The following is a 16,645-nucleotide window of genomic DNA, read 5'->3' on the forward strand; positions in this document are numbered from 1 at the left end:
GCACCTAGTTATGTATCATTCATAACGTCCTCTCGGGCATGAAACAAAGTGAAATATAATTTGTTATTATTATTTAATTATTATAAGATTCTTTTTTTCAGTTTTATCCTCCAACACTTGTAGTCTGGGTTTGGTGTTGTATGTGCATTTTCAAGATAAATTAAAACAAGATAAATAGCAATAATAACAAATTATATCTGAAAACTTCACTAAAAGAAAGTCTAATTGCTGTTTTGTGAGAGTTTTTTACGGATTAGTGTTCATGTCTTTCTTGTTTTAGCTATTATATCAAAAATGTTTAGCTGTTTCACTCATGGGGACACGGAGCTTTACCTTTGCCATACTTACTTTCACATGCACACACAGACTTGATATAATTAGATTATTTTTAATTCTTTTCTTTCTTTTTTCTTTTGTCTATCTCATTAATTTATTTATATTTCATTTTATGTTTGTAATTTTGTAAAATGTTGAATATTATATAGGTGGAGGCTTCAAATAAGTTTAGTTGTCTTTTTGTCTCTTCCTGCACTGCTATTCATTTATCTCTGTTGTGATTTTTATTTAGTTTTATTGTTTGAATTGTGCTAAATAAATAAATGAAAATTCTGTGACATGACCTGAAACCCCTAATTAAACTAAACTCTTAACCAATGGGCTTTACTTCTTCAGTAGATTAGATGACTCATCAGCTCCTCAAACTCAGCCAGGATTACCAAAACTGGCGTCTTCAGAGAAGTGTTTCAGCCAGGATAAATTAGAATAAACCATCAGATACAAAACATGTAGCAACCCAGTTCATACTAAAAGTTCACAAGCAGTGTCCCCTGCTCTGCATTTAGTACGCTCTGACCTTCACCAGCCTTTGGAGCCTCGACACACACACGACCGCAACATTGCGGTCGTGTGTGTGGAGACAGATTCAAACCAGAAATATGGGGCAAAGGTCTCCGAACAATCTGACCTTCTTCTAGCAGCGGCAAACATAAATGCCCAGAATGCTATACTGAGTTTCTCAAAGAAGGAACATTATTGACAGTGTAATTCTTATGATGTTTTTTGTGGACATTTGTGGAAAGTCTTCACTCCAAAGCTGACGAATGAGGGAAAGGTCGTTCTTGTATTTGGCTCTGTTGGTCGCTGTGCTGTGTCTGTACTTTATATATCTGTACATTATATCTTCAGACCTAATACGAGAGGAATCAGCGACATATAAGCCTGAGCATTAGAAAAGTTATCACAACTATCCTGAGGGGACAATAAATAAATGTGGACCATAATAATCCATCAACCGGTTGCAAAGATATTTTTAATAATAAACTAAACGTCAATGTCATGCTGGAAAACTAAGGGGATCACCAAAATCAGCACAAGATGTCATTTTGGAACCATGAATATGTGTATGAATCGCAAGGCAATCCATTCATAGTTGTTGAGGTATTTAAGTCTGAATCGTCATTTCTGGAGCCACAACAATAAATAGCATGGCTGAAAACCCAACCATCTGTTCTGGTGTCTCTAACATCTGGTGTGTAGATGTTGAAACAACATGCAGATTTCTCATGACGTCGGTCGGTGGTCATTTTCACTGCGATTTTTTGCAGACGTCTGTCTCTGTGACAAAGATCAGACACATTTCACAATTTATTTGCCTAACTTCACTCCCTTCTCTCTTGGATGAGGTCAAAGGTCAGAGTAGTTTTAGCCAGAAGCACACACACACACACCACACACACACGGCGCTTCATGGTCAGCTCTATGGTCAGACAGCGAGCCCGAGACAGAGACGGAGTGATCACAATGGGTTTGGCTGAACATAGTTTGACACACTGTGATTGACACTATTCAAGCTCTCGTGATGAGCATCAATATTTACAGCGACGAGCCATTAACACCAACCAACCAGTCATGTTGTTCAATGTTCCGCAACATGGGAAGTGTTTGAGTTTGTACCTGCTGCAATACATATCGACCTCTTGTGATGTCACATGCACGGTTTCACCTAGAGGCAATATTTGCTTGACTCTTGTCCCAGCGACCCATGCCCTTTTACCCGAAAAGACCTTGATCTCCAATTGGCAATTACTATAGCCTCATGACTATGCATATTCCTTCGCCATTGTGGGAGTTGACTGAGATATACTTGTGCTTTAATCGCAGGATCTGCAATCGTCTGTTAGTCTGAGAACCCTTGACAAGGCCATACGCTTGAGAGTTTAGGGTGCGCTTCAAAGTGAGTATCTGCCTTGTCAGTATCAACATTGTATGTGTGTCGTGGAAAGATTGATTTAAGTTTCCGGAGTACTTTGCTTTCAAGAGTAAATCTGTGTTCTCTAAAAAAAATTCTCTAACATATAATCAGTTTTTTTTCTTCAACAGACACACAATGGAAAACATCGGCGAGATCATCCCGTTTGCTAAGGAGATGCTGAACCGGAGGCCGAGCCGAGAAATGCTGAAGATCTACATGCTGGGCTCAACTGTGGCAGTACTGGGAGCAATCGGTGGACTGGTGGAAACTGTTTTACTGCCATTTGCAGAGCAAGAGAATGTTGAGGATGCACCAGCAGAGCTGGACATGGAGAAGGAGAAGAAGCAGGTGTTAAGGTCAAGCACCACCTCGGCTCAGCCTGAAGTTGTGGATGTGCTAAATAAGTTAATGATTGAGGCAGAGGACGAACATCTGGTGGCAGCTGAGCAGAGGAGCTCTCATTGCTTAGATGCTTCTTAAAGAAACCCTCACGTCCTGGTTTAAATGAACCCGACACGTGCAATGTTGATGGTGATGGTGGTGAATTAAAACACCATGTTGAACTGGTTACTTTGTTGTCATTCTTTTTATTTCAGATTAACCAGTAGATACACTGTAAAGTGGAGGGTACAGCAATGTCTAGCTGCTGGGCAGCAGATAGACGGATACCTTTGGATGTGACTTGATGAATGTGTTGGAAAAAAATGGAATGTGTGTGATTTCATTCATTTTGCACTTTAATAAAACTTGTTTTCATCTAGCAACTGATTCAGGTCTTTGCTCTTTGAACATGTTGCAAGAAGATCAAATAGATGCATATGACATGACATACATTTTATATAAAGAGAAGATGAACTAAACTACAGTTCAATATTGTAGTGGCCATTTGTCGTCCGTAATCAAACAAAAAGATAAATCAAACCGCCACTGATGCTCCGTGCGTTTTGGTGTTGACGCATGCAAAAGAAAGTACTGTCCATTTCCGCCTGTTAGTATTCTGATAATTTATTTCTTAAACCAACAAAAAGAACAAACAAAATGTTGACACTTCCCTGTGCTGTGGTAAAAAAAAACATTGGCCACCCTGGTGCATGCTGGTCCTGTGCCTATCCACCTCTACATATAACCACAGGTGCCCAGCGTTACCCAATCAGTGAACCTACAACTAAATATATTAAACTAAGCTACAACTATCATAAGAAACAACTAACATATCAAAATATAACCTAAATAAGCAATAATCAATCAATATTACTTTACAATAAAACCTAAATACAAATGTCAAATTAAATAGCTCCAACAAATGATAAATTTTTACCTTTTTACCTTCAAATGTATATTGATAAATGTTGCCATGTTGTTATCACAGGGTATGGTACTCATGAGAGGTAAGGCATCCCCCACATTCAGATCTGTGCAATATCCATTTTCCCCTTCTTATTGTTTGCTGGATCTTGGCACCAGCATTTCTTGCTAATCGTTTACTTAAGTAAAAGTAGCAATACAGCGTTGTGAAAATATTAAATTCAAAGTAAAAAAATAATACTTAAATGAAGTATGTTTATTATCAGCAAAATGTTGGTTATTACATCATTTATCACACATACTGATTCTACAAAAGAAAAAGGTCATATTTTACTATTATGTGTATGTTGCATTTAACTGCTGTAGACCTTTACAGTTATACTACTTATGTTATCCTTCAATGTAGCATACTATTTTACTCTTTATTGGGTAGATTTATCAACATCAATGCACATATTATCTTAAATCAAACTAGCGACTGAAGCTGTCAGACAAATGAAGAGTAAAAAGGGAAAGTATTTGGACGTTGTCGTGGAGTAGAAGTATGATGTTGCAAAACTAATTAGATAAATAGCCTACTCAGGTGAAGTAGAAATTCAAAGAATGTAGATACTAGGTAAAAGTACTTACTAACTTACTTTGTTAAATTCCACCACTGCCCACAAGTCTATATCAAGTGAGGAAAATGAATAAACATGGTTTGACGCGTATCCGCTGTAGTTCTACACACAGCCACTAGATGGCGGCAGCGAGTATCCTACTGACTTAAACTTCCGTCTGCGGAACAGGAATCGACGACACAGATTCGCACGGTGTTTACCAACCAGCGGCTAGGCTAAACGGCCGGTCGGACAAATCTCTCCTCACTCGACAGTTATACTGGTTTAATCCGAGTCAGAGTGCACATAATTACACATGGCGGATCCTGCGGTGGCGTCGGGAGGTTCACTGAACGCAGGAGGGGTAAGAGACGGTTTCTATACTCGCTGTCAGGAGCAGGACGTCCGCTAGCTAACGTGACGCCGTTGTTACGGTTTGAGAGGCGACCCTGTTAACTGGCGACTTTTCACGTAACTTACAGATGTTCTCGTGAATGCCGCTTGGTTTAATTGTGTAATAAAGTGTCAAGCCATCTCATATACATAATAATATATGCTATACAAATTGTGCAGCTACGTGTTCTCTTCCTATTTTCAACAACTCTGTAACTACGAGAAAAACGGACGCGTTGGTTCAAAGTCTCCAGTTAGCACGGTCGCTTCTTAAACCATAACACCGTCAAGAGAGGTTGACGTCAGGCTGGCGGTGATTTAGACTCAATGTCGCTCAACAAGTCACGCTGTCGTTGAGTGACGCCCGTTGAATCTACGATGAGCACGCGGTACTTCATAACACGAGTTAGTAAGCTGAGTGAACCGACATTTAACAAACTGGACAAATGGACAGCAACATGTGTGACATGTACAATTGCACGTTTTGGGGGCATATTTTCTGGACCGACTCAGTACCGACCTTTTAACAAGGTGGATAGCGTGGTTTCTGTGGTGCGTTGTACGTCGTGCCACCTGCTAATGTGGAGCTACGTGTCCTGCAAGTGTTGGAACATCCATTTAAACTTGACTTGCACTTACTTCCATATTATGCTACCTAATACTTCTAGTCTACTATATTTCACTGGGAAATGTTGTACTTTTTACCTCTGCTACATTTAGCTAAATTCCACTAAATAATCTACCCAATACTCTATAAAGTCTGATATACAATTGACACTTAAACTACATTAAGATGCACTAGATGAAAATAGAGTAATATAATATTATATAAAATAGAATACTGTGATATGTAACTAGTGTTAAGTACATTTAAACTAGTCCCTATACTTAACCTTATTATCTACGTTTTATGCAACTTGCTTATGTTCTAATACATCTTATCGACAAATATGTAAGGATTAATTTATTGGCATTATGCAACACAGGGTTGCTCAACTAAATTGCACAAGTACAAACTTTATGAAAAACAAAACAGTAGTATGTCCATTTGTTGTGCATTTTTTTCATTTTGCTGGTGGAGGAATGTAAACTGCAGCTACAATAAAACATTTTCTGTGCAATATCTTCACATTAACAATCAGAATTCGGGTAAACATTGTGCAACGTTGACCGTGTTTGAGCCCACGGCGTCATTGAGTCGTCCGCCTCTCGTCCCACCGGAGTCCTGCGCTGCCCTGGCCGAGTGCCGCGTGACCCGGGATGCCCCGATGGAACCGGGTCCCTTTAAAGATGTGACCACAAGAGGCACAACCTTCCTTTGGAGGGTTAGCCTGAATTCTGCTACCACCTGACATTTACCTGGATCAGATTTTGTGGTGGAATTTCATTGTCTTAGCTGGGTTAGTTTAGCTTCCATCTTGGATCTTCTCTCTATACTCCAACTTTAGTTGCATTTGGTTTGGCAAGTCTAGCTGGGTGGTGATCGTCTCAAAGTCTGCTCTCCACAAATGAATCCAATCCCAACTCTGTGTTTACATCATGTTGCTCAAACAGACAAAGTTGATGGACAACCCCTTCCTGATTTTTTATATTTTAAATGTTAAGATGTGGACCATATTATCTGAGCAGGTAATTCGTTTTATTGCTGCCGTTTACATCCTTATGATGCACATGAAAAAAAAGGCACTCCGTGAATGCACCACTGTTGGTTTTGTTTGTCCCGTTTCCCTTGTGTTCCAAACGGGCTACGACTGTTGTGCATCCATGTGTGTTGCATAACGACAATAAATTATCCTTGAACATTGCAGCAACATTGATGGGAGCTAGCATCCACAACCGGGACGTGTGCCGCCGTTGCCACAGAAACGGGCACTCGGTAGAGCGCATACCTTCGCCGCAGCCACATTTTGGCATTAGTTGCATGACAATTGGATAAAAATTAACCGCGCTATGGTAAAAAGAAGAAGATGTTGACCTTTTCGTGACCTTGACCTTTGACCCGATCGATCCCAAAATTGAATCAAATGGTCCCCGGATAATAACCAATCCCACCTAATTTCATGCGATTCGGTTCAATACTTTTTGAGTTATGCGAATAACACGCATACAAATAAATAAATACACGGCGATCAAAACATAACCTTCCGCATGTTCAATGCGACGGTAATGAATAAACGGTAACCGACAATGTACTATTATGTCACCCACCATATGTGTTATTTCATGGATGCTTTTCAGCGTGGGAGTGGTGGTAAAGCCACGACCAGCCCTGCAGAGAACTACCACCTGGCCCGGCGCCGCACCCTGCAGGTGGTCGTCAGCGCCCTCCTGACGGAGTGTGGCTTTGAGAGCGCGGAGAAGGCAGCGGTGGAGACGCTCACGGAGATGATGCAAAGCTGTGCGTATGAAGCCTGAAGGAGACGCGCGCGTGTTCATGTTCCCAAGCGCTGCATATTTTAATATATTTGTGTAATGACATGAAAACGGGACACGCGGTTCTTCTCCAGGGCAGCATGCTTTATTCGCCACATGTTTTTAACTAAGTTGCCTTCATCAACTTCAAAGTTTGTGTTCCAGCGTAGAGTCCAGGTACGCATAGGAAAGGACACCTCACAACAACTACATCAAACGAGTATAACATGTCAATAAGAAGAAGAACAACACGCTGCATCAATCATCCCAGCATCCTCAATCAAGTCGAATCATGCATCACACAGAGGGATAAAGAGACTCCATTCCCTGAAGTATATACTACTTTGATACTACTTCGATCAAATAGATTTGCTGGTTTTGAGGTTTGAAGCTTCACGGACCTCATGATTGGCTGAAAATTCACCTGCTCATGATTTTAAATGCAACACAGGGTTGCTCAACTAAATTGCACAAGTACAAACTTTATGAACAACAAAACAGTAGTATGTCCATTTGTTGTGTTTTTTTTTTCATTTTGCTGGTGGAGGAATGTAAACTGCAGCTACAATAAAACATTTTCTGTGCAATATCTTCAAATTAAAAATCAGAATTCGGGTAAACATTGTGCAACGTTGACCGTGTTTGAGCCCACGGCGTCATTGAGTCGTCCGCCTCTCGTCCCACCGGAGTCCTGCGCTGCCCTGGCCGAGTGCCGCGTGACCCGGGATGCCCCGATGGAACCGGGTCCCTTTAAAGATGTGACCACAAGAGGCACAACCTTCCTTTGGAGGGTTAGCCTGAATTCTGCTACCACCTGACATTTACCTGGATCAGATTTTGTGGTGGAATTTCATTGTCTTAGCTGGGTTAGTTTAGCTTCCATCTTCAGAATCAGAATCAGAATCAGAAACAGGTTTATTGCCAAAGAATGAATGTTTTCACAAACAAACGAGGAATTTTTTTTGGTGGAAGGTGCAACATTTGGACATGACAAACAACAATCAACGCAAGGAGGGAGGAGGAGTGGGAGGAAGAGGGAGGAGGAGGAAGAGGAAGGAGCGGGAAGAAGGAGGAGAGAGGAAGGTGGAAGAAGAGGTGGTAGTCCTGGGGGTGACAGTCAGTCAGTCCCGGGTCCATTGATGAGCCCGACCGCCGTCGGAAAAAGCTATTGGTGTGGCGGGAGGTCGTGGCCATGATGGACGCAGCCTCCTCCCGAGGAGGGACTCGAACAGGGAGTGTCCAGGGTGGGAGGGGGTGACATGTCTCTTTCTGGCCCGCTTCAGTGACCTGGAAGTGAACAGGACCTGGAGGGAAGGCAGATTGCAGCCGATAACCCTCTCGGCCGAAAGGATGATGCTCTGCAGCCTGCGCTTGTCTTTGGCTGTGGCTGCAGGGTGCCAGACGGTGATGGAGGAGCAGATGATGGACTCAACGATGGCCGTGTAGAACTGTACCATCATCTTCCCTGGCAGGTTGAATTTCCTCAGCTGCCTCAGGAAGAACATCCTCTGCTGGGCCTTCTTGGAGATGGAGCCGATGTTCAGCTCCCACTTGAGGTCCTGGGAGATGATGGAGCCCAGGAAGCGGTAGGACTCCACAGCCGTCGGGGAGTCACACAGGATGAGAGGGCGGGTGGGGCTGCATTCCTCCTGAAATCCACAACCATCTCCACTGTCTTCAGAGCGTTGAGCTCCAGGTTGTTCTGGCTGCACCAGGTCACCAGGTGGTCAGTCTCCCACCTGTGGCGGTCTCGTCCCGCCAGAGATGAGTCCAATGAGGGTGGTGTCATCCATGAACTTTAGGAGCTTGACGGACTGGTGACTGGAGGTGCAGCTGTTGGTGTACAGGGAGAACAGCAGAGGGGAGAGAACACAGCCTTGCGGGGAACCCGTGCTGGTGGTCCGGGAGCCTGAGACGTGTTTCCCCAGCCTCACGTGCTGCTTCCTGTCGGTCAGGAAGTCTGTGATCCACCTGCAGGTGGAGTCGGGCACGTGCAGCTGGGAGAGCTTGTCCTGCAACAGGGACGGGATGATGGAATTGAAGGCAGAGCTGAAGTCCACAAACAGGATCCTGGCGTAGGTTCCTCGGGAGTCCAGATGCTGGAGGATGTAGTGAAGGGCCATGTTGACTGCATCGACTGCAGACCTGTTGGCTCTGTAGGCGAACTGCAGGGGTCCAGGAGTGGGTCGGTGATGGTCTTGAGGTGTGACAGGACCAGCGTTCAAGGACTTCATGACCACAGAGGTCATGGCGACGGGCCTGTAGTCATTGAGTCCTGTGATCTTGGGTTTTTGGGGACGGGGATGATGGTGGAGGCCTTGAAGCAGGCTGGAACGGGGCATGTCTCCAGGGAGGTGTTGAAGATGTCGGTGAACACCGGAGACAGCTGGTCCGCACAGTGCTTCAGGGTGGAGGGGAGGCGGAGTCCGGCCCGCTGCTTATGGGGTTCTGCTTTTTAAACAGCCTGTTGACGTCTCTCTCCAGGATGACGAGGGGCGTCGCTGAGTTGATGGAGGGTGCTCCAGAGGTGTGAGCCCCTGATGGGCTGGGGGAGGGTGGGCTGATGGTCTGTGGCTTGTTGGTGGGGCTGTGGGGGATGGTCTCAGGACTGCTCCATTGTCTTTCAAAGCGGCAGTAGAACTCATTTAGCTCGTCTGCCAGAAGCACATTGTTCATGGAGTGGGGTGATTTGGGCTTGTAGTTGGTGATCTGCCTGAGCCCTCTCCAGACAGAAGCAGAGTCGTTTGCTGAGAGCTGCTGTTGCAGTTTCTCAGAGTACAGTCGTTTAGCATCTCTCACCGCCTTGCTAAACCTGTATTTGGACTCTGTGTACAGGTCCTTGTCCCCACTCCTGAATGCCTGGTCCTTCTGCAGTCTTAGCTTCCTGAGCTCCTGTGAACCAGGGTTTGTCGTTGTTATAACTCACCCTGGAGCTGGATGGAATACAGCTGTCCTCACAGAAGCTGATGTAGGAAGTTACAGCCTCTGTGTACTCATCCAGGCTGTTGGTAGCAGTCCTGAAGACATCCCAGTCAGTACAGTCAAAGCACGCCCGCTGATCCTCCAGAGCCTCACTGGTCCACTTCTTGAACTTCCTCACCACAGGTTTGCAGAGCTTTAGTCTCTGCCTGTATGAGGGAATCAGATGAACCATGACGTGGTCAGAGTTTCCAGTGCAGCTCGAGGACGGCGTGATAGGCCCTGCTGATTGTTGTGTAGCAGTGGTCCAGAATGCTCTTCTCTCTGGTAGGGCATTTAATTAACTGTCTATATTTAGGAGTTCGTGGCTGAGGTTTCCTTTGTTAAAATCCCAGTACAATAACTAAAGAGTCCGGAAGGTCCGCCCACACCGTATCTGTTCAGCGAGTGTCTGTTGTGCCTCGTTCACGTTCCCCGCGGCATGTAAACTCCGCCAGGATGAATGAAGCGAACTCACGTGGGGAGTAGAAGGGTTTGCAGTGGATGATAAAGATTCCAGGTCCGCGAACAGTGCTGTAGAATCACCGTTACGTCGTTGCACCAGCCGTTGTTGAGGTAAAAGCAGATTCCTCCACCCTTTTTTACCGGAGAGCTCCGAGACCCGGTCCGCCGAACAGCTGGAAGCCAGCGAGCTGGAGCGCAGAGTCTGGTATCGAGCCACTAAGCCATGATTCCGTGAAACACAGAACGGAGGATGAGGAGAAGTCTCTGTCTCTCCCACCAGCAGCTGGAGTTCGTCAGTTTGTTGCACAGTGAGCGGACGTTGGAGAGAATATGCCCGCAGCGCTGTCACGAGATCCCGTTCCGTAGCCGTAAAGCGCCTCGAACGCTTTCCTCTCCGCGGCGTTTCACCACGTGGGCGAAGGTGAGCACACCTTTTACAAAAATGTCCAGTAACTCCACAGAAGTTAAAAACGTTGGAAGTAAATCCGCTGGAGTTGTTCCCCTGATATTCAAGAGCTCCTCTCTGGTGAAAGAGCTCTGGGAATCCCAGCAGAAAACAGTATTTAAAACGAAAACAATAAAAAATATCGCGCACCAACACACCGAGGCGACCTTTCGCGGCGCCATCAGATGGATCTTCTCTCTTTACTCCACCTTTAGTTGCATTTGGTTTGGCAAGTCTAGCTGGGTGGTGATCGTCTCAAAGTCTGCTCTCCACAAATGAATCCAATCCCAACTCTGTGTTTACATCATGTTGCTCAAACAGACAAAGTTGATGGACAACCCCTTCGTGATTTTTTAAATTTTAAATGTTAAGATGTGGACCATATTATCTGAGCAGGTAATTCGTTTTATTGCTGCCGTTTACATCCTTATGATGCACATGGAAAAAAAGGCACTCCGTGAATGCACCACTGTTGGTTTTGTTTGTCCCGTTTCCCTTGTGTTCCAAACGGGCTACGACTTGTGCATCCATGTGTGTTGCATAACGACAATAAATTATCCTTGAACATTGCAGCAACATTGATGGGAGCTAGCATCCACAACCGGGACGTGTGCCGCCGTTGCCACAGAAACGGGCACTCGGTAGAGCGCATACCTTCGCCCCAGCCACATTTTGGCATTAGTTGCATGACAATTGGATAAAAATTAACCGCGCTATGGTAAAAAGAAGAAGATGTTGACCTTTTCGTGACCTTGACCTTTGACCCGATCGATCCCAAAATTGAATCAAATGGTCCCCGGATAATAACCAATCCCACCAAATTTCATGCGATTCGGTTCAATACTTTTTGAGTTATGCGAATAACACGCATACAAATAAATAAATACACGGCGATCAAAACATAACCTTCCGCATGTTCAATGCGACGGTAATGAATAAACGGTAACCGACAATGTACTATTATGTCACCCACCATATGTGTTATTTCATGGATGCTTTTCAGCGTGGGAGTGGTGGTAAAGCCACGACCAGCCCTGCAGAGAACTACCACCTGGCCCGGCGCACCCTGCAGGTGGTCGTCACAGCCCTCTTTGAGTGTGGCTGAGAGCAGCGGAGAAGGCAGCGGAGACGCTCACGGATGATGCAAAGCAAGCGTATGAAGCCTGAAGGAGACGCGTGTTCATGTTCCCAAGCGCTGCATATTTTAATATATTTGTGTAATGACATGAAAAGCGGGACAGTTCTTCTCCAGGGCAGCATGCTTTATTCGCCAATGTTTTAACTAAGTTGCCTTCATCAACTTCATCAACTTCAAAGTTTGTGTTCCAGCGCAGAGTCCAGGTACACAGGACAACTACAACAAGCAGTATAACATGTCAATAAGAAACATGTCAATAAGAAGAAGAACAACATCCCAGCATCAATCAATCCAGCATCCTCAATCAAGTCGAATCATGCATCACACAGAGGGATAAAGAGACTCCATTCCCTGAAGTATATACTACTTTGATACTACTTCGATCAAATAGATTTGCTGGTTTTGAGGTTTGAAGCTTCACGGACCTCATGATTGGCTGAAAATTCACCTGCTCATGATTTTAAATGCACAACCATTCCCAATGCATCACAATGTTTGCACTGTCAGTTTTCTATATGGCTGCATTTGATATGACTGCATTCTATATGACTGCATTCTATATTACTATTACTGCATTCTATATTACTAGTACTGCATTCTATATGGCTGCATTCTATATTACTATTACTGCATTCTATATGACTGCATTCTATATGGCTGCATTCTATATGACAACATTCTATATGGCTGCATTCTATATTACTATTACTGCATTCTATATGGCTGCATTCTATATTACTATGACTGCATTCTATATGACTGACTGCATTCTATATTACTATTACTGCATTCTATATGGCTGCATTCTATATGACAACATTCTATATGGCTGCATTCTTTATTACTAGTACTGCATTCTATATGGCTGCATTCTATATATTACTGCATTATATGGCTGCATTCTATTTTATAACATTCTATATGGCTATATGATTCTATATTACTGCATTCTATATGGCTGCATTCTATATTACAACATTAGTACTATGTAATGCATTCTATATTACTATATTCTATGCATTCTATATTACTATTCTATATTTATACTGCATTCTATATATGCATTCTATATATTACTATTACATTATATGACTGCATTCTATATTACTATTACTGCATTTTTTATGACAACATTCTATATGGCTGCATTCTGTCTGACTGCATTCTATATTACTATTACTGCATTCTATATGGCTGCATTCTATATTACTATATGATATTGGGCTCTTAAATGTAATTTAAAAAATAGTTCTGTCTTCATTTCGGATGCGAGTGTTTGCTCAAAAGATGTATGCTTTGTCTCGTAGTGATGCGTCACATTGCTGCTTTTAATAATCGTCTCAGTATCTCATCAAAGAAAAGCTCCTAAAAACTAATTCAAACTGACTATCAATGACTATCCGTCCAAACCGAAACCAGACCGTGGTTCGCCAATTGCTGACCCCTGCTTCATAAAATACCAATATCTTTGTGAGCCACCTCAGATTACAGCACAAGGATATATATTTTTGTACGGTTTATCCTTGTGCTGTAATCTGAAAAAATAAAGTAGTCGCAGAGCAGCTCTAAGACAGGCGACTTCCTGAATGCCTGTTGCATTTGACACAAGTCAGCCAGCAGCCCTGCTGTCCATAAGTGACATGACTGGTCACTGCACTGTTTACAAGGAGGCAAGAAGACATCAAATGCAACCCTGATGGTTGAAAATAATTGTCATAAAAGACAAATGCATGACTAAAGCACTGGAGAAGTCTTTATGACGCATGCTGATTCTGGGAAGAAATGTCCGAATGTATTTGTTGATAAATCCTACCTTTTTTTTTTAATAGCCAAGAGACTTTTCTGAACCCTATCATCATGTTTTGTCCTTTTTCTAGATATCACTGAAATCGGTCGATGTGCTAAAGCTTATTGCGAACACACAGCCAGGAGCATCCCGACCCTGTCCGACACAGTGGTCACGCTCATAGAGATGGGTAGGTACTGGAGGACGCTGCATATCAAGTATGCGTTGGTATCTCAAGGTAACATGGAGAACATCCTTCAATCCATGTGTTTCACTGTAGGTTTCAAAGCCGACACCCTGCCCATGTATGCCAAGAGATCACAGAGGATGGTTATAACGGCACGTGAGTCGGCGCTGTACTTTCCACCGTTGGTGTGCATTATGTAATTTATTGGTGATGGTATTCTCACTTTCTTAGAATCAATTTCTAATATTCTAACTCGTACTATTTGGCATAGATGTGAACTTTCTGTTGTGGTTTGGGTTTGATGAATTTCAGCTCCGGTGACGAACGTACCTGTGACTCCCAAAGCCCTGTCGGCCGGCCAGAAGCGCACACATCCAGCTCACATCCCCGGCCACTTCCCGGAGTTTCCTGACCCTCACACCTACATCAAAACACCCGTGAGTCGAGCCGTCTCACATTATGACCTGGTACCAGACTGACCGACAGGCTGGCGGTTTTATGGACAGGTGTGTGAGGTGAGAGGGAGGACTGAAGGAAATAAGGGGTTTTAATCTTCCGTGGTGTGAAACATTTTTCAAACAAATAACGAAAATGAATTTAGAACTTTAATGTAACTAAAAATGTGATTTTTGTCAGAGTAGCAATGGGTATAAGTGTTGGTTCAAATGTGAATGTTACCCACACCTAGTCATTCCTAGAGTAATTGTCCTTACTAATAATATTAGATTATATATGGAGATGGAATATAATCCATGTGTGTGTTTGCTCTGACTGAATTATTGACATGGAAAAATCCCTAAAGTTTTCACGACTGCGATCAGTAAGTGGTTAGCAGGTCCGTCTTTCAATCAGGCGGTTGGCGGTTCAATCCCCGCCCTAGTCGATGTGTCCTTGAGCAAGACACTTAACCCTGAGTTGCTCCCTGTAGCTGCGTCTACAGTGTATGAATGTAACAGGATTGTAAGTCGCTTTAAATAAAAGTGTGAGCTAAATGTAATGGATTCAATTCAGCTGGTGACGTGAGAGCGGCATGTTTTCCCTCCGGCTCGCAGACGTTCAGAGAGCCGGTGTCGGACTACCAGGTGGTGAGAGAGAAGGCAGCGAGTCAGAGGAGAGACGTGGAGCGAGCGCTCACTCGCTTCATGGCCAAGACCGGAGAAACTCACAGCCTCTTCAAAGACGACGTCACCGCCTTCCCACGTGAGCGACCTGTGCTGCCACAATGCGTGTCGTAATGCCCTGATTACACGCGTCTGTTGCGCTGCCGAAAGCATGTTGTATTTACACGAGTTCTTCTACCCGTCGATGGGTTTTCAGTGATCGCAGCCCAGACGAGCACTATTCCATATCTCTGCGCCCTCCTGCCCTCAGAGCTGGAATTGCAGACGCTGGAGGAGACGGACTCCTCTGAGCAGGACGACCAGACGGACAGCGAGAACGCCGCAGGGAACGTCATCAGTGTAAGTCTGAACCGCTCCTGGATATCGTCTGCGTTTTCCAACCTTTTCTCAGCGTCTCTAAACGATCTCTTCCAATGAGATCAGTGGCGTGTTCAACAGTGATTTCTCACTTGTTTCTTGCTTCTTTTTCGCCTCGCTCAGGATGATCCGGGAGCTGACAAAGAGAACTCCATGCTTCCTCCCGGCGAAGATGTTCCTTCCACAAAGGCCAGCGAGGACAATGTGATCGACAACCCGTACCTTCGGCCAGTCAAGAAACCCAAATTGAGAAGAAAGAAATGAGTCCAATATGGACCAACGGACTCGCATTTGCCACAGTGGTTGGTGCTTTTGAGCAGTTGAGTCAGTGGCAGCGTCATCAGCAGCATCAGCAGCATCCTCCTGCTGCTGAAAGCTGCTGCATGAGCCGGGACCAGTACGGCTGTTTGCTTTTTGTAAGCTGACTTCTGTTGGTGTCAAGTTACCGTCTTTTGGACTCTTGCAATTTCTCACTTGATAGGAATAAATTCCCCGGCCAAACTGGAATTCCACTCAGACCACAACAACGTGTTCCTTTTTCCCTCCTTTTATTAGTAGGCTCCGTTTCCAAGTAATTTGTGACTATCCATAAAACGAAGCAACGCTTCATTAATTGGAATGAGGTGAAAAACCTTTAAACAGAAAAAAACACATTTCAATTTAACTGTCAAAAGCAAAACACTGATGTAGCACCAGTGCATTTTGACTATATTATATATTTCACCACCGTTATCCCAGCTGTGCCTCCACCAACATGAGATTATCAAATAATACACAGTCACCGCACAATCGGTCCATAAACAAACCAGCTACCTTTCATAACAACGACAACCCATTCCCTGTGTCGCGTGAGCAGGAGCGCCGTGACGGTAGTCCAACAGTAGAGTACAGAGCCGCTCTAGCCGGCTGCTTCTCTGGACTTGTAGACGTTTCTCTTGGCGTGTCCAGGGAGGTCGCTCTACCTAGACTGTTTAAGAAGCGCCCGCTGTTACTTCCGGTGGCTTTTTAGCTCCACCCCATTTCCCATGTTGGATGTTAGTTCAAAGTATTCTGCCAATTGCTTTGTTTATTTTAATTTGCGATTATTTCCCCACGTTCCCAATTACTTTATTCATTGTCAATTATTTGTATTTATATATGTTTTCTATAAAATCATTTGACTTGACAATTGGAGAACTTTCTTTTGTTGTGTTAACTATCATCATTTCTTCAACAAGCACTCACTTTG

At 44.0% G+C, this 16,645-nt stretch overlaps 2 protein-coding genes across 3 annotated transcripts; both read left to right on the top strand.

The window, feature by feature from the left end:
- The first annotated feature begins 2,125 nt into the window (after positions 1-2,125).
- g0s2 (G0/G1 switch 2) lies at positions 2,126-2,821 on the top strand. 2 transcript variants are annotated; one of them, XM_056423595.1, is made up of 2 exons: positions 2,126-2,233; positions 2,380-2,821. In XM_056423595.1, exon 2 carries the CDS (start codon positions 2,387-2,389, stop codon positions 2,729-2,731), a length of 345 nt encoding a protein of 114 aa, XP_056279570.1. In that variant the 5' UTR covers positions 2,126-2,233; positions 2,380-2,386; the 3' UTR covers positions 2,732-2,821. The 2 variants fall into 2 exon arrangements, with proteins under 2 accessions (XP_056279570.1, XP_056279571.1); XM_056423596.1 differs by having other exon boundaries at positions 2,136-2,233; positions 2,363-2,821.
- A 1,538-nt stretch (positions 2,822-4,359) lies between these two features.
- On the top strand, positions 4,360-16,585 carry taf8 (TAF8 RNA polymerase II, TATA box binding protein (TBP)-associated factor). Its single transcript, XM_056422894.1, has 8 exons — positions 4,360-4,519; positions 6,787-6,946; positions 13,844-13,942; positions 14,033-14,095; positions 14,252-14,376; positions 14,992-15,139; positions 15,257-15,399; positions 15,541-16,585. Exons 1-8 carry the CDS (start codon positions 4,472-4,474, stop codon positions 15,679-15,681), a joined length of 927 nt encoding a protein of 308 aa, XP_056278869.1. The 5' UTR covers positions 4,360-4,471; the 3' UTR covers positions 15,682-16,585.
- Positions 16,586-16,645: the final 60 nt, after the last annotated feature.

The sequence above is a fragment of the Pseudoliparis swirei genome, chromosome 9 (genome assembly GCF_029220125.1).
Source record: "Pseudoliparis swirei isolate HS2019 ecotype Mariana Trench chromosome 9, NWPU_hadal_v1, whole genome shotgun sequence".
Lineage (NCBI taxonomy): Eukaryota > Metazoa > Chordata > Actinopteri > Perciformes > Liparidae > Pseudoliparis > Pseudoliparis swirei.